This window comes from Esox lucius, chromosome 24 (genome assembly GCF_011004845.1).
Source record: "Esox lucius isolate fEsoLuc1 chromosome 24, fEsoLuc1.pri, whole genome shotgun sequence".
Lineage (NCBI taxonomy): Eukaryota > Metazoa > Chordata > Actinopteri > Esociformes > Esocidae > Esox > Esox lucius.
In genome coordinates, this window is record NC_047592.1 from 24,239,450 (window position 1) to 24,262,063 (window position 22,614).

The window sequence follows — 22,614 nt, forward strand, 5'->3', positions numbered from 1 at the left end:
GGCGTAGAGGAACATCACCGCTGCCTATGAACTCTGCCTCGCCCACTTGTATAAAACAACAAATAAGTGGCCAAAAATATGGACATAAGAGAGGTTATTTTAAACGCGAGTGCATTTGGCCAGCAGCTACCGTCAACTACCTCCCCCAGATCAACTGAGAATTGGGCCCGGAAACTTTGATCTCAAATTGTGACGTTTCAGCGTGTCTGCTTCCTGGTTTGCTGCTAGAGCTGTCTGGTTCGCCGACGGCCGTAATTGTCAGTGGCAGCTACAGCGACATCAGATTGAGAAGAGGAAGAGGACGGCTTATCGCACTGACGTCCAAACGTAGAATCACAACATGTAGACTGGCGTAGAACGTGGGCCAAAGCTATGCAGAGCAACACCGCTGGCCAGGTCCTCTGTACGAACGTCCAACGGGAACGTGAGCGCCATGCTCTCGCCAAGTGGGCCACCCAGGACCATAAGATGGGATTGGGATTAGGGAATGCGCAGAACAGAGCTGGCTGGAGCGATGATCTCACCTGAATTCCCCTTTACGCCTGGCGCCGAGCCAGCGTAATCACATCAACCTGGACTATGTCTGCCCGCATAGCGGGACCGAGCATGACCGAGTGCGTGTGTGTGTGACAGTGTGTGTGGATGCGTTAAGGCGCGCGTTTGTTTCGGCTGCATGACCATGACAGAATCGCACCTAATGTTGAAACGGGCAGGGTTAAGGACAGGGCAGTGGGGTAATCCTGTCCGATGTAGCAACTGTGGCTAGCGACAGAATTACAGAAATACGATGACATCAAGATGTACAACTACCTTCCCTGAGCAAAGATACAAAGACATCAAGATGTACAACTACCTTCCCTGAGCAAAGATACAAAGACACCAAGATGTACAACTACCTTTGCTGTGCAAATATACGTAGACACCAAGATATATAACTACCTTGGCTAAGCAAAGATACAAAGACACCAAGATGTACAACTACCTTTGCTGTGCAAATATACGTAGACACCAAGATATATAACTACCTTGGCTAAGCAAAGATACAAAGACACCAAGATGTACAACTACCTTCGCTGAGCAAAGATACAAAGACACCAAGATGTACACCTACCTTCGCTGAGCAAAGATACAAAGACACCAATATATATAATTATCTTTGCTGAGCAAAGATACAAAGACACCAAGATATACAAGTACTTTAACCGAGCCAGGAAACAACTATATCCAGAGGCAGAGAATTGAAACAGCAGTCCTGTTGACATGTCTTAGCTTTGGTCCAAACGCGGAGTACAAACTGTTCTGCCAACATCTGACTGTCCATCTTTGTTCGCGGCTCCCGAGATGTCCTCTTTTAGCCGGAGTCTGATAATTCACAGAAGTGCGTCCGAGACGCACACTCACTCGCGCTACGTTTCCTGTCCGTCGCATTTCTCCTGTTCCAGCCTGCTCTGCCAGGGCTCGTCCATCAAAAGAAGAGAGATGAGAAATGAAATGTGGATATGGCCTTACGTAGAGGAGAGAGAGGGAGGACATGGCAGGACAGAGGGGGAGGAAAAAGAGAGTCGGAGGGGGACAAGACGGCCAAACTCAGTGCCTTTTGTTTGAAACCCCCCCCACCCCACCCCCTCATTCCACCTGCAGCCTTGTGACGGTAGTGAGCTCAGCTGTTTGCTTCTCTCTCTCTCTCTCTCCATCCCTCGCTCCCTCTTCCTAGGTTCATCTTTTGTCTCTTTCCTTCCCTTTTAAGATTCTCCTTGTCCTTCTTTGTCATTCTTTTCAATTGGTCTCTCACACAGACACACACGCACGCCCCCGAGTTCCCCGACCGGCTCAGGCGCCACATTTTGGTGGGCGCAGCCATGGCAATAGGCCTCAAGAGCCTGGTGCTTCGAAACCTTGATGCCCTGAGAGCTCGCCGTGACGACATGACGCAGGGAGGACAGACGGTTCCACGACGACCCCCCTCTGGGACGGACGAGGGTGAGGCACGACCGGCAGGCAGGGCCAGGTCTTCGAGGAGAGCGACGAATCGCCTGTCTCTGATGATCCCCAAGGTCGCAGGTTAGCGGAGGAAACAGATAGTGGCAACAGTACATGGGACTGATGAATGAAGGCGATCTGAGGGACGCTGGCGTCGGGAGTGACATCATAGACGTAGCAGCCATTAGCGCCGATCTGACTTCTGACCTCAGGGTCGCCTGTCCCTGCCTTGTGATGTCATCAGCACGGGACATAAACCACCGGACACATCCTCTACTATCGATTCTATCCGTCTGAGATCATGTGGTCTGGAACTCGCGGATGCTGGTGACACCACTGACCGACACAAACACACACACACGACTTCTATTACATTACACATATGGTCCTGTTTTCCCACCGTGGACCTATTTTTCTGTCTGTCAATGAGTGTGAGGCGCTGTGTGTGTATGTTCCTGATAGAATGTTGTACAGTGTGTGTGTGTGTGTGTGTGTGTGTGTGTGTGTATGTTCCTGATAGAATGTTGTACAGTGTGTGTGTGTGTGGGTGTGTGTGTGTGTGATTGGCTCTGTAGAATGTGTGTGTGTTTGTGTATCATGTGTTCTTTGTCCTTTGTCCTACCAATGCTTTCCTTTCACCCCAGCACAAACACACACACACAACTTACACCACTGTCGGTTGATGAGAAGAAGGAGGAACATGGACACCCACTGAAACCACACACACACACACACACAGTTCAATTCTAGACGGTTGATAAATATATTTTTAAAAACACTGTCGAAACGTAAAATACTAGTGGGTGTGTGCTGACTATGTGCCCCAGGGCTGCTCCCTGTGTGTGTGTGTGTGTGTGTGTGTATCCTGACCTAGTTCCAGCCCCCCTGCCAGCCAGCCACCTCACTCAGCCCTCTGCCTGTCAACTACCATCAGTGCACTGGGACACTCACTCACACACACACACACACACACTCACAGACACACACACTCACACACACACTCACAGACACACTCACAGACAGTATAGCTATGAAAGGGCATATTTAAGATCATGTCGAGACTTGAACGGAGGTCCGTATGCAAATGAGTCTTGGGATGCCTTCGGCTAGCTGGAGCCAATGAGATCCTCACACTGAAACTGCTATTACAGTCCTATTATATAGACCTACGTTGCTGTGAGACCGGATGGATGCAGTTAATGTGATTCTCTCCCTACACACACAAAGAACATCCTTGACCTGCACTGTTGCCTGATCTTAGCGATGCATGTTCTTCAGCAGGTTTGTCCACACACACAATATACTTGATCATTATGATACAACAGAATAGAATACATACATTTGGCCACTGCTTTTTTGCCCCCGGGAGCAACTGCGGTTAGGTGACTTGCTCAAGGGCACGGGTGTTTCACCTTGCGGGCTCGGGGATTTGAACTAGCCACATTTCGGTTTCATGCTCTAACCAAAAGGCTAGGGTCTGACAATTAGATTAATACCATGACAAATATAATAAAAAACATTTGTAATTAATTTGTATACAGCACATTGCCCACATCTAGGGTCAAAAGGAGATTCATTTGAAAATGAAAATAATTCCATTAATTACAATACATGAATACAATAACATAATACTTGTATTTGGATTCGTAAGAATACTTGAAATCTAAAATGTAACTGAAATGGCTAAATGTAACTATCTCAGCTGGAACCCAGGGCCTTTACATCATATCTTATAAAGGGTCTCTGGTACGTTTCAATGGACGGCTAATTGTCAACACACACCAGGCCTCCACCAGACAAGCTGCAAAACACAGATCCCTGATCCATGTTAACGAGCCTCCATTCAACACACACTCACAGATATGCCACACACACACACACACACACACATTGATATTCTCCAAACATACTGCATCTGGACTCTCCAGATATGAGATAGAAGTGACAGGGAAGAAAGAGAGAGAGAAACCAAATGAGAGATACGGACAGAGAGAATGAGATAGACACTGACAAAGGGAGAGATATAAACACAGAGAGAGAGAGAAAGACAGACCGTTTAAATGAGACAGAAAGACAGAGAGATGGAGACAGTGACAAACAGGTAGAGAGAGGGAGGGAGGGAGACAGATAGAGATAGACAGACAGACCGGAAGGGAGACAGATAGAGATAGACAGACAGACCGGAAGGGAGACAGATAGAGATAGACAGACAGACAGAGATGGATATAAACAGAAAGGGAGACAGATAGAGAAGGATTGACAGACAGAGATGGAGACAAACAGAAAGGGAGACAGATAGAGAAGGATAGACAGGCAGAGATGGAGACAAACAGAAAGGGAGACAGATAGAGAAGGATAGACAGGCAGAGATGGAGACAAACAGAAAGGGAGACAGATAGAGAAGGATAGACAGAGAGGGAGACTGACAGAGAGACAGAGACACTAGCCGGGTAACAGGGCCTGTTTCTGTGAGTACATTAGAGAGGGGATCTCCCTGAGGTAACAGGACAGGAGTCACTCAAAGGACAGCAGTGTGTGTGTGTGTGTGTATGCTGTGTTTGTGTATTGCTTGTGTTTGGTTCTGGTTAAGAGGCTGGCGAAGTGTTAGCGGGGAGAGCCAAAGTAAGCTCAATGGAAACAAGCTCAGCTGTTTAGAATCACTCTTCACCCGAGCTGTCTGTGTGTGTGTGTGTGTTATCCAAAAGGTTAGTTTAAGGATTCCCTGTCATTAGCTCACATACTCTGTACACAGTCTTTCTCTCTCTCTCTCTCTCTCTCTCTCTCTCTCTCTCTCTCATTTTCTTTTAAATTCAATTACATGCAAATAGCTTTATTGGCATGGTAGATGTTTGTTTACATTGCCAAAGCAAGTGGAAAATAAGAAAGATACAATTAAAATAACAATATTGGAATTAGTTAGTAAAGAAATGTTTTTAAACATTACATTAAAATCTTTTTAAAGGCATTTTAAATGTTATATGATTAGCTGGGTACAGTGTTGTGAAAATGTGCAAGTACTTAAAATATGAATGACAAGGGAAAATAAAGAGAGATAATAATCTCTGGCTCTGCACTCATTGGAACGGCCCCACGCTCTACAGCTCCTCCCTCATCAACTCCTTAGCCAATCAGCTCTCTTCCTTCCATCTGTCACTGTCCTTCTAGTCTCTTTACCATCACATTGGAGATCAGGCTGCTCTCAATGCCCAGTACTACAGCTTATTGGCAAATTAAAAACAGACAGACTGAAAGACAGAGAGATTAGATAGATATGATAGAAAAAGATATGGATAGTTCTACAGTAGACAGATAGTAGCAATAGATAGAAGTGACAGATAGCTTATAGAAAGATATTGATAGATTTATATATAGATAGATCGATAGATGTAGAGCATAGAATTTGATAGATAGATACTGATAGTAGTGATAGCAGGATAGAAAGCAGCAACAGTTATACAGTGATAGTCATACAGAAATCATTTTGACCCCTTCACTTTCTCCACTCTTTGGTGAGAAAGCACATTCTCAGACATTTGTGCCAGTTTGCAAAACAAAAATGTAAAAAATAGATATCTCTCATGTACAGTATTCAGGCCCTTTATTCAGTCCTTTGTAAAAGCTTTGTTGGCAGAGATCACAGCTTTGAGACTTCTTAAGTATGTCTCTACCTGGATTTGGGCAGTTTCTCCCATTCTACCTTGCAGATCCTCCCAAGCTCTGTCAGATTGGATGGGGAGCGTCAATGAACTACAATCTTCAGGGCTATCAGATGTTCAATTGGGTGCAAGCCCGGGCTTTGGCAGGGGCACTTTAAGACATTCCAATACTTGTCCCAAAGCTGCTCCACTGTTGTCTTGGCTATGTGCTTAGGGGTTGATGTTGGGTTGAAACATCCTCTTCTCCCCTAACTGTAGTCGTGTGTGCTCTGGATCGTTTTTTTACGAGGACTTCTATGTATTGTTCTCCATTCATCCTTCCCTCAATCATAAACAGTCCCCCCAGTCTCTGCCGCTGAGAAGCATCCCCATAACATGATGCTTCCGCCACCATGCTTTGCCATAATGATCTTATTACCCAGGTGATGAGATTCCTTATTTTTGCCAGTCATTACGCTTAGCATTCAGGCTTCTGTCCAGCCACTCCACCATATAAGTCTGATTGATACAGTGTCCCGTCTCTGCATGAAAACATTTCTGGGCAGTGACTTATTTGGGCCAGACCGCCAGTACTAGGAAGAGACTCTGTGGTTTCAAACATCCTCATTTCACAATGATGGAGACCACTGTACTCCTGGGAATCTTTCAATGTCTTAGTCATTTCTTCAAAACCTTTCCCAGATATATGATATGACACAATTCTATCTTTGATATTCATAGCTTGGATTTTGCTCTGGGTGCTTGTCTATAAGTGTGGGACCTTATATAGGCATATGTGTGCCTTTCTAAATTATGTCCAATCAATTGAATTTGCCAAAGGAGAACAAATCAAGTTCTAGAGACATCTCAAGGATGATCACACGACACAGGATGCACCTGAGCTCAATTTGGAGTGTCATGGAAAAAGTTCTGAATACTTCTGCACATTATTTTTTATAAATTGGCACGCATTTCAAAAAAGGTGTTTTTGCTTGGTCATTATAAGTACTATGTACAGACTGAAGGCAAAACATTTTTAATCAATTATAACTGAAGTCTGTAACTCAACAAAATGTGGAGGAAGTGATGGGGTCTGAATCATTTCCAAAAACACTGTGGATAGATACAACTATAAATAGATAAATAGATAAGGTAGAAATGTCAACATCCTTTGGCAATATCAAACAAATGTTTCCCAATAAAGCCCTGGACATTTAAAAGATAGATGGAGGGAGAGGGAAGGCGAGGTAAACAGAGAGCAAGAAGACATATTTTAGAAAGAGCAAGAGGCCACAGGGAGGAGGTTGCACAAGACTGTTGCTGTAGAGATTCTTCTGAACATAGACACACACACACACACAGACACACACACACACACACACACCTCAGCCTCTAAGTGTGTGTGTTAGCGCTCATAAAATATGTATGAGCAGGCGCCGTCAGAAGAGCTAGTTCAAAATGAGCTCTCCGACCTTGCTCCCTCTCTCTTTCTGTCTCCCTCCCCGTCTCCCTCTCTCTCCCTGTCTCCCTCCCCGTCTCCCTCTCTCTCCCTGTCTCCCTCCCCATCTCCCTCGCTCTTCCCCTCTCCATCTCGACCTTTCTCTCCCCATCCTCTGAGCTTTGGCCAAAGCTAAAGGAATGTTGCTTCAAGGCCGTACTCCACCCCTCCCTCAACTCCCCCCTCTCACTCCATCCCCCTCTTTGATTATGCAGAGCCAACACAAAGGTAGAATACAGAGGGATTGAAAGAAGAGAAATGGACAGAGAAAGAAAGAGGGTGAGCGAGAGGAAAGAAACGAAAGTGAGAGGGAGGGAGGGAATAGAAAAGTGTCAAGAACCCTCTTCTGGCACACCCTCTGTTTGAGTACCAAGTTGCACACTATGCTTTAGGAAGACTGCTACTTCAAACCAGACCCCTATGTGTCTGGTCAGGGGTAGGGTACTAGAAGGGGGGGGCATTTAGGAGTCCGTCTTTCACTCAACCTTTCACATCTTGTTCACACAAGCATGAGAGTACCTGCTTATGTGTGAGTGTGTGTGTGTGTGTCCATGTGCTGGTCCACTGACTAATGGCATTCCATTACAAGTGTGTGTCAGGCACGAAGGCAGCTTGTCCTACAGCCTGCACACACATACACACACACACAAACACACAAACACACACCTTTTTCTGATCACTGACTGAATCGCAAACCGATGGACAGCCAGAAGACGAGAAAGAGAGAGAGGAATAAAAGCAGACGGTCATTTCCAGTCCACTCTGTCTCCTCTCTTCTTTCTCCTCCTTTCTTCTCTTTCTCCGTCCCTAATTAATGAATCACATGACTTTAACCACAACTCAAAACGTCACAGTAATTAACACACTCATAAAATGGCGCCACTGAGACCTTTTTGTGTGTGTGTGTGTGTGTGTGTGTTTGTGTCCTTGAGGCTATATCAGCGTCTTATTGATTGCAGGTTTCGGTTTAACACACAGCCACTTGATTTCTTATTCAGCAAGCGGCCTGCCGGACCAACGTCTTTCAGGGGGTCAGCCACAGAGTGTGTGTGTGTGTGTGTGTCCAACCCTTGAAATGCCTAAGACCTTAAAGTGGAGTTCTTACACATATATATATAATGATGTGCCAAGACACAGACCTGTCTGTGCATTCATTCGAGATTACAGACAGGGAGAGAAGTACAGAGAGAGACAGTCAGACAAGAGACAGACAGATACAGAATGACAGAGAGAGACAGAGAGGTGAGAAAGACAACCACACAGACAGACAGACAGACAGACAGATAGAGGAAACAGACAGACAGATGTGTAGAGAGATTGAGGAGACAGACAGCTGGAGAGATAGGTAAAGTGGGAGGGCACATTATGTTTAAAGTGTTTATAATAACTGGGACCTAGAAAGACACATTCCTCAGAGAGGAGGAGTTGAGCGGCCCTAACAGGACGGTGAGGGGGGGGCTGTTTTCAGCTCCTCTCCTGCCTGTCCCGCGTGAATGCTGCATAATTGCACCAATTTCTTTGGGCCAGCTCTATAGGAAACAGCGACACACTGCAAACATAACAGCGCCACTTCTCACCAGACACGCGCACGGAACGGGCCGGCCACACTCGGATCCGGGCGTGGGACCGGTCAGACTTAACGGGAAGTGCTGATCGGGTGGTTCGGAGGGCTGACCCAGTTTGGCAGAACATCTGTATTTAACTGGAAAGCGGGAGCTAAATATTTAGCTGTATTCTATTTTTAACAGTATTTTTTTCATAGCTAAGGGGGTTCTGGTTCTGAGATGTTTTGTCCCAGGTTCACTAAAGATGAATAAGGATGGCTTTCTCACTGTCTCTATCTGTCTTTTGTTTTCTTCTTCCCTGTGTCTGTATCTGTATCTCTCTCTCTCTCTTGTTCTCTATGCTGTTTTGTTCTTCTCCTCAAGAATCTAGGCATATCAAATTTGGGAATGCGATGCCTAAATGGCAGCTCAGTGTAGAGCCATCTGTGTGGACGACTGTTGGCCAGAAACATTCTGGGATAGGTCTGGCTTCATGGAGCTATAGGAATCAGGTGTGCTCGTGGACGTGTACCCACACACACATGCACACACACACACACACACACACACGCACACACACACACCAGTCCGCGGGGTGATGTCATGCCGAGCAGCTGTGTCTGCAGTGCTGCTGTTGATCGGGTCCTGATGTAGGAAAGTGTATGTGTGTGTGTGTGTGTGTGTGTGCGCGCGCAAGTCGGGCCAGGAACAGCTGGACTGGAGAAAAGAGCTCGAATGAGAACGGGGAGGGATTGGCCAGTCCAGCGTGCAAACGGCGAGGACGCGGCTGCCGCCGATCCATTTTCACCTCACTCCTGCACACACATCGGCAACATGTCTGGAAAAATACAGTCAACACTCCCCCATTACCTCTCCTCTAGTCCCCCCCAAACAGTTTAGTTGCAATTCAGCTGAGAGGATGAGGGGAGAGAGGGAGAGAGAGAGAGAGTGGGAGAGGGAGGGAGGGAGGGAGAGGTAGAGGGAGAGAGAGATAGAGAGAGAGAGAGGGAGAGAGAGGGAGAGAGAGGGAGAGAGAGAGAGAGGGGGGGAGAGAGGGAGAGAGAGAGAGGGGGAGAGAGGGAGGTAGGGCGGTAAGGCAGATATAGGAGGTATATAAATTCTCTGGCTCCAGGGTAGCTGTGGAATTCTGGTCCTGGGGGCGAGCGGAGCCCCAGTCTGGCTGAACCCATGTTTGTCTTGGAAAGGGGAGAGAGAGGGAGAACTAGGGAGACAGAGGGAGAGAGAGGGAGAGATAGAAAATCCGAGGGAGAACGTAAAGTGGTGAGTGTAACAGTGCCTCTATTCAAAACAAATGACTAAAGCTTCTGTAGCCTACAAAATGATCAAGTCTGTGGCTGAGAAACTGTGTGTGTGTCATCTGCAATGCCTCGCCACCATGGGAGAAATCATTTGAAGTGAGTCGTATCTCTCATCTACTTTAAAAGCTGTCTCGTTTGATGTGCGCTCTTTTGTGTGGTTTCCATGGGGAGGTGAAGACGTCTTATTCGTCGGTCCCAACAACGTATCTCTCTGGTCTCTCTCATCTCCTTCTCATCTCTCCTGCGCTATCTGTCTTAACATAACTCTGTTTTTCCTGTCTCCCACTTTGGAAAATTCCGGGAAATTATTTTTCAAACTCGTGCAGTAGGACAAGGAAAGAACCAGGGAGGAGAGAGAGAGGAAGAAACAGAGAGAGAGAGAGGAAGAAACAGAGAGAGAGAGAGGAAGAAAGACAGAGAGAGGAAGAAAGACAGAGAGAGAGAGGAAGAAAGACAGGGAAAGAGAGATTGGAAAAGAGGGAACATGATTTAGAGTTTCCTCTCGTCTTTAATGTAGTGTGTAAGAAGAGGTTGAGATCTTCACACACACACACACACACACACACTCACACACTGTGGGAAACAGTCCTGTATGACAGGAAGCAGGATTTTAGTTTGGCTATGAGTGGGGGTTACTGCTATCTGAGATCCTTGTAATGTCTCTGCCTTAAACTCTAACTCTTAACTAACCATAACCCTTAACTTAACCTTCCCTAACCCTTATTTTAACCCAAATGTAACCTTCCTAACCCTAGCCCCTAACATAACCTTGACCTTCTCCAAAACCTAACCCTTGACCATACAGCAGCTTATGGTCAACCCATTAACCCGGACTTTGGACTGTTTTGAAATGTCAACATCAGCATGAACGAGGCTTCCGGCGGGCCGTCACGACCACGTAAACCCGACACACCGCTGCGATGCGCTGTTACCACAGAGCCGGCGACCAAACGCCGGACGAGGACGCATTTGTGGGAGCCCATTTCCAATCCCATTCGAGGCCTGCTTCGTTCCTCACCGCTGCCAGACACCAGGCCTAACCTCTCACACAAACGCTGCAGCCCCAACCTGAACATTAGCGATTCGACAGCACGTAGCGCGCGTGGAACGAGCCCATTCCTCACGCCGGCCGACTGCGGGACTAGCCTGCAAACAGCAGCTGCGTGAAGTCTAGCTCGCCGCGCGCTCTGTCCCCGTGGCCCCGGGGTAAACGGCGTGGGAACGTGTATTTATAGCCCGTTCGCTCACGAGAAGAAATGCGCACGGGCTGGAATGTGGATTTGAGACGTGTGCTGACTAGTCTCCCTCCAACCCACGGTGATCCACTGATGTAATAACGGTGAACATTAGCAGCCACTGACTGGGGGGACTGGAACCAGGCCTCCAGCTGCACAGGGCAGGACTACACACTCACCAACATGCATAAAGCCGGCCCCACCCCGGGAGTCACTGTCCAATCATGCTGCTTTTCCCTGGTCCTGTGGGTGTGTCTTTAAATGATTATGAATATGAATAAGTAGAGCTACGGCACGTGGTCGCGGTGGATTGCCATGGTTTTTGTCCAGGAGCAAAGGAAGACAAAATGCGACCTGATTGGAAAAACACCGGATCCATCTTCATCATTAATCGCACTGTGAAAGGCCTGGAGTTATACCTGGAGTTATACCTGGAGTTATACCTGCTTACCAGATCTGAGGGGGGGGGTCAAAGTCCACAAATCAAAATGATTTTCGCCACACCACCCTAGGGCCTGTGGTGTAACCTCGATATAACCTTCTTAAATTAGTACATCACAAGGAAGGCTAGGTTTTAAACACGACGTCTTGACTTATCAACAACAAAAGTAAAAGTACATTGAGAAATCATAAACCGTTATCAAATGATATCAACAACGCAGCAACGAGGAAGGGTGAACTGAGCCCGGCTCAATGTTGTTGATATTGTTGTTTTTGTGGATGTTGTTGTTGATAATTTAGTTTTTGTTGGATGCTGTTGTTGACAATGCTGTGTTTGTTGATAATGTTGGTTTTGTTTATATTGTTTTTGTTGATGTTGTTGATATTGTTGTTTTTGTTGATGTTTTTAGTGATATTGTAGTTTTTTTGATACTCTAGTTTTTTATGTTGTTTATATTGTTGCTTTTCTTGATATTGCTGTTTCTGTTAAAGTCGTGGTTTTTCAAGTACCTCAAGGTTGACGAAGCCCTTTTGTGTTGACTACTTTATGCTTATGTAACGGAGCGCGTGTGACAACGCTGCGTTGTGTGGGAACCTCACCAGATACAGTGATTCATACAGAGACATTCCTCACAACAAGACCTCATTGTGCAAAACACACACACTCTCTACAGCCTGGAGATGTCACACACGCTGATGGTTGTCTGAGCGAGGCTGTAAGTGCAAGAAGAGCCATCCATATCCAACACATGCATGTCAGGCACGAGCTCACACACACCAAACACACACACTCAGACACAGACGACTCCTTTCAGTGTGGTACGCTACCAGCAGAGAGTGTGTGAGACACAGAGGGAGAGCAAGAGACAGACAGGCAGGCAGCAGATCGTCAGCCGTCCCAGGAAATGATTGGTCAGTTAAAATTCCTCTCACAACTGCCTCACCCCCCACACTCCCTCCCTCCCACCCTCCAGCCGAATATGCGTGTTGGAGATGAGGGCCTCTAAGTGTTAATAATAGCCTTGAAGTGATTCGTCGGAGCACTCTCCAATCAGAGCTCTACATTAGGCTATTAAGGCTAAAGTGGAATGGTTCCTGAACGACGATTAATCAATTAACTTTATTACCAAATCCTAGGCTGAACCCGAATCCAGTGTGTGTGTGTGTGTGTGTGTGTGTGTAACCAGACTCTGTCGCAGTGGCTTAGACCAGTAATGGTAAAGCATTAATAGATCTCAGGTTACTCAATGGGCTCGCTGGCACAATCTGTTACTGAATGTGTGTGTGTGTGACACTGGATAGTGACCCTCCACACACACACGAGCACAAACAACACACACACACGTATACACAGGGTCAGAAGGCCAGGTTACTGCAACTTTATCAACATGAAAGGTTGAGGGAAATGTCTGAGTGTTATAAACAACAGAGCGAGAGAGGGGGAGAGAGTGAGAGAGGGAGGGAGTTGTGGGTGACGTGATAAATGGGTAAGACACAATGGAAATCTCTGTTTTGAATATCCACCCTGTTCTCTGTGAAAGGAATGCATGTAGCATTCTATCCACCAGAAAACTAACACACACAGACACACACTGACACACACACACACTGACACACACAGACACACACACACAGACACACACACACACTGACACAAACAGACACACAAACAGACACACACAAACAGACACACACACAGAATCACACACACACACACACACACACTGACACAGACACACAGAGACACACACACACTGACACACACACACACACTGACACACACACTAACACAAACACACACTGACACACACACACAGAGACACACACACATTGACACACACACATCGACACACACACCTGCCGTCCCATTTGCTATATATGAAAAGCAGTATGTGTACCTCCTATAAATAGCAGCACAGTCTCTTTGTTTATAAATAATGAATTTAAAATAAATAAATATATAAAGAAAATGGTTCCCCATCCATTTCCATCTACACATGAATAATTTAAGACTCTTCCATTTCGATGGGCCACAGAGAGATCACACTGGATACAAACACACGCACAGACATGCACAGACATGCACACACACACACACACACACACACACACAAAAACACCAATTCCAAATGAAACCCATGTCTCTCCTCTTTCCCCAGCTCTCTCCTTCTTTCATTCACTTCTTCTTGCTTTCCATTCTTTCCATCCGGTCTGCTTCCAACAAGGTCTCACTGCCTCAAGTCAATATCTGACGCTCGTCCAAAGGGCTCGGTGGGATCCGAAACGTCTGGTAAACAGTGAAGTGAAGTAAAAAGCGACATGTGAAGTGGAGGCGACAAAGCTGATGGCTTAACGGTCCACCCTTTCACCCGGCCCCGGTCTGTTAATGTGTAACAGCCCTCGCCCCAGATCTCACTCACATACAGACGTTTAAACGACCGGACAAATTTCTTGTGTGGAAGTGGGTCTGCTGTGATCACCCTGCTGCTTGAGGCAGTTGCAGAGAGTTTCATCACAGCTCCTACCACAAGTTAGGTCCCAGTCATATGGAGAAAGTCTCCAACATGGTGTGTGTCTGTGTTTGTGTCAGTGTGAGTCTGTGTGTGTTTGTGTGAGTGTCTGTGAGTCTGAGTGTGTGTGTGTGTGTGTCTGTGTGAGTGTCTGTGTGAGTGTGTGTGTCTGTGTGTGTGTGAGTGGGCGGTGAATGGTGCAACAGGGGTGCTACAAACACAGCAAGATAACAATTACACCCTGTTCCACAATCAGAATTCAGATTAACACACACACACGCGTGCGCGCACAGACACGCCAACAAGCCTAGGTAGTGTAAAGTCCTTGATCTGCTACTCTGATGTTTATAAATGCAGGGATAAAATTAGCAACGAGTGCAACCCAGCCCCCCCGCTGACCGGAGAGAGAGAGAGAGAGAGAGACAGAACAAGAGAGAGAGAGAGAGAGAGAGGGAGAGGAGAATGAGAAGCACATTTACACTTACAGAAGAGCCTTAGTTGTCAAGGTGCTCCGGGTGGTTGACAACATGCAGAGACAGAATGCACCCAATCCCTACAGCGGGCATGAGAGACAGAGACAGCAGAGACAGCAGAGACAACAGAGACAACAGAGACAGCAGAGGTATGGAGACAACAGAGACAACAGACAGCAGAGGTATGGAGACAACAGAGACAACAGACAGCAGAGAGAACAGAGACAACAGAGAGACAGAGACAACAGACAACAGACAGCAGAGGTATGGAGACAACAGAGACAACAGACAGCAGAGAGAACAGAGACAACAGACAGCAGAGAGAACAGAGACAACAGAGACAACAGAGAGACAGAGACAACAGAGACAACAGACAGCAGAGGTATGGAGACAACAGAGACAACAGAGAGACAGAGACAACAGAGACAACAGACAGCAGAGGTATGGAGACAACAGAGACAACAGAGACAACAGACAGCAGAGGTATGGAGACAACAGAGACAACAGACAGCAGAGGTATGGAGACAACAGAGACAACAGACAGCAGAGAGAACAGAGACAACAGAGAGACAGAGACAACAGACAACAGACAGCAGAGGTATGGAGACAACAGAGACAACAGACAGCAGAGAGAACAGAGACAACAGACAGCAGAGAGAACAGAGACAACAGAGACAACAGAGAGACAGAGACAACAGAGACAACAGACAGCAGAGGTATGGAGACAACAGAGACAACAGAGAGACAGAGACAACAGAGACAACAGACAGCAGAGGTATGGAGACAACAGAGACAACAGAGACAACAGACAGCAGAGGTATGGAGACAACAGAGACAACAGAGAGACAGAGACAACAGAGACAACAGACAGCAGAGGTATGGAGACAACAGAGACAACAGAGAGACAGAGACAACAGAGACAACAGACAGCAGAGGTATGGAGACAACAGAGACAACAGACAGCAGAGGTATGGAGACAACAGAGACAACAGACAGCAGAGAGAACAGAGACAACAGAGAGACAGAGACAACAGACAACAGACAGCAGAGGTATGGAGACAACAGAGACAACAGACAGCAGAGAGAACAGAGACAACAGACAGCAGAGAGAACAGAGACAACAGAGACAACAGAGAGACAGAGACAACAGAGACAACAGACAGCAGAGGTATGGAGACAACAGAGACAACAGAGAGACAGAGACAACAGAGACAACAGACAGCAGAGGTATGGAGACAACAGAGACAACAGAGACAACAGACAGCAGAGGTATGGAGACAACAGAGACAACAGAGAGACAGAGACAACAGAGACAACAGACAGCAGAGGTATGGAGACAACAGAGACAACAGAGAGACAGAGACAACAGAGACAACAGACAGCAGAGGTATGGAGACAACAGAGACAACAGAGACAACAGACAGCAGAGGTATGGAGAGGGAGAGACTGGTGGGGGTCCAAGGCATCACAGACAATTCCTGTGAGCTTAGTGTGTTAGTGTGTGAATAATTTGTGTCGGCGTGCTCTCCAGCCTGCTCCGAGGCCTAACTTATGAACTATGGATTTGTACTAAGGTGTGAAAGATTCTGGATGCGTGTGTGCGTGTGTGTGTGTGTGCGCGTGTCTTCGCAGAGAGTCATGGGAAAAAAAGATAACCTGGTAATTCGTGTTGCCGTGTGTGTCCTGTTTGGATTCCGTCCCTAGGCAACAGTCCTATTTCCTGGTTCTCTGACTGACGCAATGGCTCTCCCTCTCTCCCTTCTCTTCTTCTCTCACTACTTCGATGTTTCCCTATTTCTCTCCTTCTCACTCTATTTTCCACCCTGGCTCTCTCCCTTTTTAATTCCCCCATTTCTCTACCCCTCCCCCTCTCTCGCAAGTAATTGGACTCCATTGATAAGAGGGAGGTGTGTGATTCCAGGGGCTAAACAGTGAGAAGCACAACCCTCCAGTCAGACAGGAAGCCGTTTCACCTCCGTTGGAAAGAGAGCACGTTCCAAATGCCACCGTGTTCCTTCTTCCACCACTCCAGTCCCACCTTGGGTCAACAGGCAGGGCCGGCAGGGAGCAGGTGGGTGAAAGGTGACCGCACATGCTCAGAACTGACACCCCCTCCATCCCGCTGCTCACTCACACACGCACTGTAAATACTGTACAGGACACTGTCTGCCCCAGTGTATTCACAGTGTATTCACAGTGTATTCACAGCGCGATATGTTGTTATAACTCTGTTTGGTTTATATAGCTGTTGCACCGTCGCAAGGGAATCGGCGAGTGGGCGTTCTGCTTAACGGTCAGCGCCACGTTCATCCTGTTTTTGTGACAGACGAAATGTGAAACGTGTAACAAACACCGGTCCCACATGTACAATTTCAAAGGATCCCCCTCTCATTCCAACTAAAAGAAGCAGGGGAAAATAAACAGCTGGTTCTCTCCAGCGCATCTCAAGGCCGTGCCACCCCCCCCCCCCACTCCCTCCCTCCCTCCCCGCCAGTCACCCCCATCTTCATCTCCAGCTCTCTGGAGGAGTCACCATATGGCACAGCAGTGGTGATCAGCAGAAATTCATCCCCCCCTTTCATCCTTTGCGCAAAAATGGCTGTTTATCACTGAACGTGCACACACACGCGCGCGCACGTGCGCTCGCACACACACGTCATCTGTAAAGGGCAAGGTATCTCTAAGGGGGCGCGGATACAAAGTCAATCTGGAGAAGAGTCTCAGAGTGTAACAGAAGTTCTTTCAACCATCAAAGCCATTTTAGGGTTCATTGTGTGTCTTTATGCATGTAGGTTTAAGTGTGTGTGTGTGCTTGGGTGAGTTTCTGTGTGTATGTATGTGATCAAGGTTCAAGTGTACTTGTGGGGACCTGAACGTGGAAATTAAAAAGTCCCCACTTGGGAAAATGCAGTCTCCAGTTTAAGATTTAGATTTAGGGAAACAACTTTGAGTTTAATGTTAGAATTGGGATAAATTCAGGCATTGCCAGTTAGGTATATGGACAAGGTTTTAGAGAGCGACTCTGTTTAGGCTTAAAAGTTAGGTTATTTAGGTTAAGGTTAGAGAATAGGGAACATGGGTTTCTGGGTCAGGATAAGTTCTTAGGCCCCACAAGCATAGAAAAACAAGCATGTGTCTCTGTGTGTGGGAGGGGGGGTCTGCACGCATGCGTGATACGCATTCACCAGGGTTAAATTCCTTCTTGTTCTTCAAACACAATTACATACGTGATCTCATCGTTAGAGACTGTGGGTCAGATGAAAGACAACTCTTCCTCCCACATCTCCTCTTTTAAAATCGTTATTGTTCTTGTTGGTTGCCGAAACTTTGAGGTGGGAGAGACCAGTCCTCGTTTTCCCAACGGTTACGCCGTACTCGCTCTCGTTTGGTTTAGTTCGGTCCGGCCTGACGTTACAGAACCGTCCCATTTGTCAACCGCATCGCCTAAACAGCGTTCGCTTTTATGTCCGCAGTTCATCGAAAAGCATAGCATGCGTGAATCGGTTTGGGGCACCGCCGTCGACTGAGAAACCGTTGGCAATAAGCTGAACGAGTTAGATCTGAAAGCGTGCGCGCGCACACACACACACAAATTCCTCGGCGGAGGAGTCTGTCTATGGCAGTAGACTTCAAAGCGCTTGACTCATTTGGCCGCGGATCAGTTCAAATTGAGGCGAACAGTGGGATCCGGCAGCCGAGCCGGAGGGGAAAGCCTATCACCGTGGGTAACCGTATGGTACACTGCTATCAGAAACCCTAAATATATAGGCCAAGACGGTCTCCTACTACAGCCGATCGGCACCTGAATGTTAATGCGTTTGTATTCAATTCATTCATTATTAATAACCTATTAGTATTATGATAATTGTCTAATTAGGCTATTTCCCCCATTTAAAAAATAATAATTAGAAAAGTAGCCTAAAGTCATACGGATGTCAGTCTCACCTCCAATGCCCCCCGCCCCCCCCCCCCCCCCCCCCCCCCACACACACACACACACAAACACACACACAAACAGACACTGTAATTGTTTCACATTCCAAAGGTTTAAGGTTTAATTTTGGTTTAATATTCAGGTGGAACTGGAAAACACAAACATGCACATGCACGCACACGCAAAAAAAACTGCAAACACTGACATTCATTATAGCGCTGTTTGAACCGTAATCAAACCAGGAAAGTCCATGAGTCATCAACTTCTAGGTTAGAATTGACGGATGTAAATGAAACCGACTCTAATTTGGTCATTACAAGAAAATAGTTAGACATAGAGAATAGGACCTATCTGTGATCAGCAGACTGATTTAGCTGAACGACTCTGTGTGTGTGTCTGTATGTGAGTGTGTGAGTGGGTCTCTCAATGGTCATTTAACACCATTAGTGCGTATTGACAGAGGTCACTGAAGGTCGGAGTGGAGAGGAGAGTGCATTGATGAGTTGTGTGTGTGTATAAATGTGTATGTGCTTGTCCGTGCCAGTAGGAGATACATGGTACAGGAGACTGCCGGAGAAAGATAGCAAGAAAGCGAGACAACATTGAAGAGACGAGGATTCTTCAGTCTGTGTCGAGCATTCCAAGGTCTGCTCGCAACTCTTACCGCGTGCACGCACGCACGCACACGCACGCACGCACACGCAAACTCCACTTCACCCGGCTGCATTCCAATCCGTTAGATCACAAATTGCATCATTGGCCCACCATGCTTTAGTCTGCTCCATGCACACATTGTTGCCGTGTCCCAAATGCCACTCTGTTCACTACCTAGTGTATTACATGTGCCCGAGGCTAACAGGACTAGTCGAAATTTTTTCATTCCTTTCCTCTGTACTTACTTGTATTTCTCATAGACAGGATATGAGTCTATATATCACTTATAAAGACCCAGAGAGAGAGCGAGAGCGAGATGTGGAGAAAATGGACACAGGGGAGAGACTGAGCAATCAACTAACAAGAGGAAATAACTAGCCTAGCAAATTTAGAGGCACTAGCTCGGTCTCGGAAATTAACTAAATCTGTGTCAAGCCAAGGAAAGGGAAAAGAGAGCGAGGGAGGCACAGAGTGGGAGATAGAGAGAGGTAGTATCCAGTCTTAAATCACAACTATGACTGCTTGCTTTCATTCCACCGTTTAGTTTAATTGAGCTGACACCCTCATTGATCCGTTCTACGGTAAAGCAACATGGACCGTCAGCATGTTTTGACAACTAATCAAAAGAAATAACCCTTACTCAAGCACAACTAAACGTCGCATACAGACTTTATTAAAGGCGACGTTATTAACCAGGGCTGCTGTTCGTATAGCGCTGCCGCCCACCAGACCACATATGCCCCTTGGGACATGTGGTTCGATACCCAGCTCAGCCACTCACTTTCTGAACTGTATCGCTCTCATCCATCTACCCAATTTCATATTCGTATCATCTGTCAATAAAACTAGAAAATACAAAAAATGAATTTCGTATAGGCACACAAAAATGGATTGTTTGATAAACCAGATAGAAGCACTTGCGGTGCGGAGACGTTGGTGTTGGGGATCTGGTGAATTGAGCCAATCGAACCAGTCCAATAATAGCTTTCTATAGGGTTAGGGACTGTGGAGTCGCACTCCGTGGGCACTCGCGAACACGTTCGCGCACAAACACGGCATGTTTTTTTAATCTTATTATGTATTCTAGCAGTTCTTTTAATCCTCCGGTCAGCCCAGTCACAGTGTGTGTGTGTATTTGTGTGTGTGTGTGTGTGTGTATCTGTGTCAATATGTTTTCGCATCAAGCCATCAAGCAACCAACCATCTGACATGGTGCGTAAATCGTTTCCCCCTCTAATACACACATTTCTTTTTAACACCGCAGTTAAATAATGTATCAGAGAGAGAGAGAGAAGGGGGAGGGAAACAAACACACATTATCATTAATAGGCTCTAGTAGCCCTGTAGCGTAATATTTAAATAGCCTCTCCTGCACCAAAGCATCGTTCTGACCCAGCTCTATAGAGCCGCTCTTTTGTTACAGAGCGGTAGCCCGCTGACTGCGCGGCCGATTCAGAAGCCACATAAATGGGCTTTAATTCCTACAAGGAGACCGCATGCTGGTGCGCCGAGAGAGAGGCGTGGGTTTGGCTTGACTTTATCCGAGAAAGAAAGAGGGAGGGAGAGAGGAGAAAGACACTGAAGCCTAGCCTAGCGCCTGCGCTCACTGCTCGCTCAGACAAGCATGGGAACACAAAGGTTTTTACTTGCTATCAAAAAAGGGAAGAAGCCTTTTCTGAGGAGCTGGAGCTGGAACTGAACAGCGGGCAACAGCAGTCAGCCACTGAGCCACTCTCCGTCTAGAGGGGTGGTAGTAGCTTAGTACTGTAGCCGCTATTATCTCCAGTAAGTCTATTGAATTAAATCGCCACAAGTAGCCTTAGACGGAGTCCTCGCACACGCTCTTCCCGGGAAATTGTTATTCTGTTGCGATTTTGACGCACGACCGAGAAACCACACCATATCCGATAATAGAGTAGCTACTCACGGAACTTCCACTGAATGATGTGCTAGAACACCCGAGAGGCTGGTGTTCCGTGAGACACACCGCGACCTAGGATAAGCGGTAATCTTTATTGTAGGCTAATACTCCATCTATAGCCGTTTAATCTATGTCGTCTGTAGGATATTTATCAATCCTACTCCCTAACCAAATTTAGGCTAGTGATTTTATTTTTGTCGGCCAGGTCGCAAGCTCAATGTGTCACAAAACACACAAAGAGAGGCGGGCCGTCTCTTTAATTTACAAATGCCATCACTGAATAGCCTAAACACCTATTAAATGAAACCGCAGCATATGAACGCAGACACACACAAACCATTTGATTTGTCTCACTTTAATAACGGAACCCAGCTATCAGGTGTAATATCCCATCAATTAATTAACCCGAACCATTATCTCTCACTCGCGCACACTGACAGCACATTACACGCACAGAAGCTGTCGTGCTGCTCAGCCTCTCACACACTCCAGCCTACCTCAAATTAGCACTAGTGATTATCAGAACGCTAGAAAAGGTGGTTCACTTACTACAGGCTCCATGCGAGGTGTGTCGACTAGCCGCGGAGACACCAATAGCATCTTGGAGAACGGATGGTGGACGGCGGCGACGCTCCTGTTAAATCCACTTTGCTGTCCGGTATATCTCACTACAACAAAAAAAAATGTAACCAACAAGGTCCTTCAAAAAACAAGGGAAAGGTTTAAAGGCAACCTTTGAGGAAAAAGAACGAAGTCGCCTCACAGTCTTTGTCTGATAAGTTGGAGGTATGAATAGAAGACGACAGGTATCAAATTAAAGGGCTACTACAGCCAAGCTAACGCGAATCGTATTCCTTTCAAGTAGAAGACAAGTTCATCCTTTCTATTGCAGTATTCGTCGTAATGATACAACGTCTAGAATCAATCTAGTATCGGGTCGGTCACTTACTCGCCCGAGCTGCTCGCTTTCCCGGCTGTGTGGGGGCGGGGTTTAGCTCAGTGATAGGTTGATAAGAAGTCCTACGTCAAAGAGAGGAGGAGACGACGCTGTTCCATTCGCCTCGCTGCACTTAAAGGGGACATTCCCACTTACAGGGATCGTGTGAGAGGGCAATTGTTAGTGTGTGTCTCTGTGTTTGTATGCATGTGTGTTCGTCAGTGTGCATGTGCGTTTGTGTGTGTTTGTGTTTGTGTGTGCTCGCGCCTGCCCCTAGGGAAGGTCTCTCAGATGAGCGATAAAGAGAGTGACACACATATCTGCTCCAACACAAAGAGGCTCAGGGAAACCAGTGGTCATGATGTTAAACACTCCACTGCACACAGACACACATTAGCTTAACATTACTGTTATTATGCCCTTTAAGTTATCAGATTATTACAGTGTTATAATACTACATGATTCGCTATATAAGTCAGTAATATTATATCTAAATACACAGATCTCAATTAGTAAAACTATGCATTTTTGTT

At 46.6% G+C, this 22,614-nt stretch overlaps 1 protein-coding gene across 1 annotated transcript in view; it reads right to left on the reverse strand.

The window, feature by feature from the left end:
* si:ch73-211e3.1 (neurogenic protein mastermind) overlaps positions 1-22,105 on the reverse strand; it is a 64,361-nt gene extending 42,256 nt beyond the window's left edge. The window contains exon 1 of the mRNA XM_020043575.2: positions 21,694-22,105. Within this exon, the coding sequence (XP_019899134.1) occupies positions 21,694-21,744 (51 nt within the window). The 5' untranslated portion in view covers positions 21,745-22,105. The remainder of the gene's footprint in view (positions 1-21,693) is intronic.
* Positions 22,106-22,614: the final 509 nt, after the last annotated feature.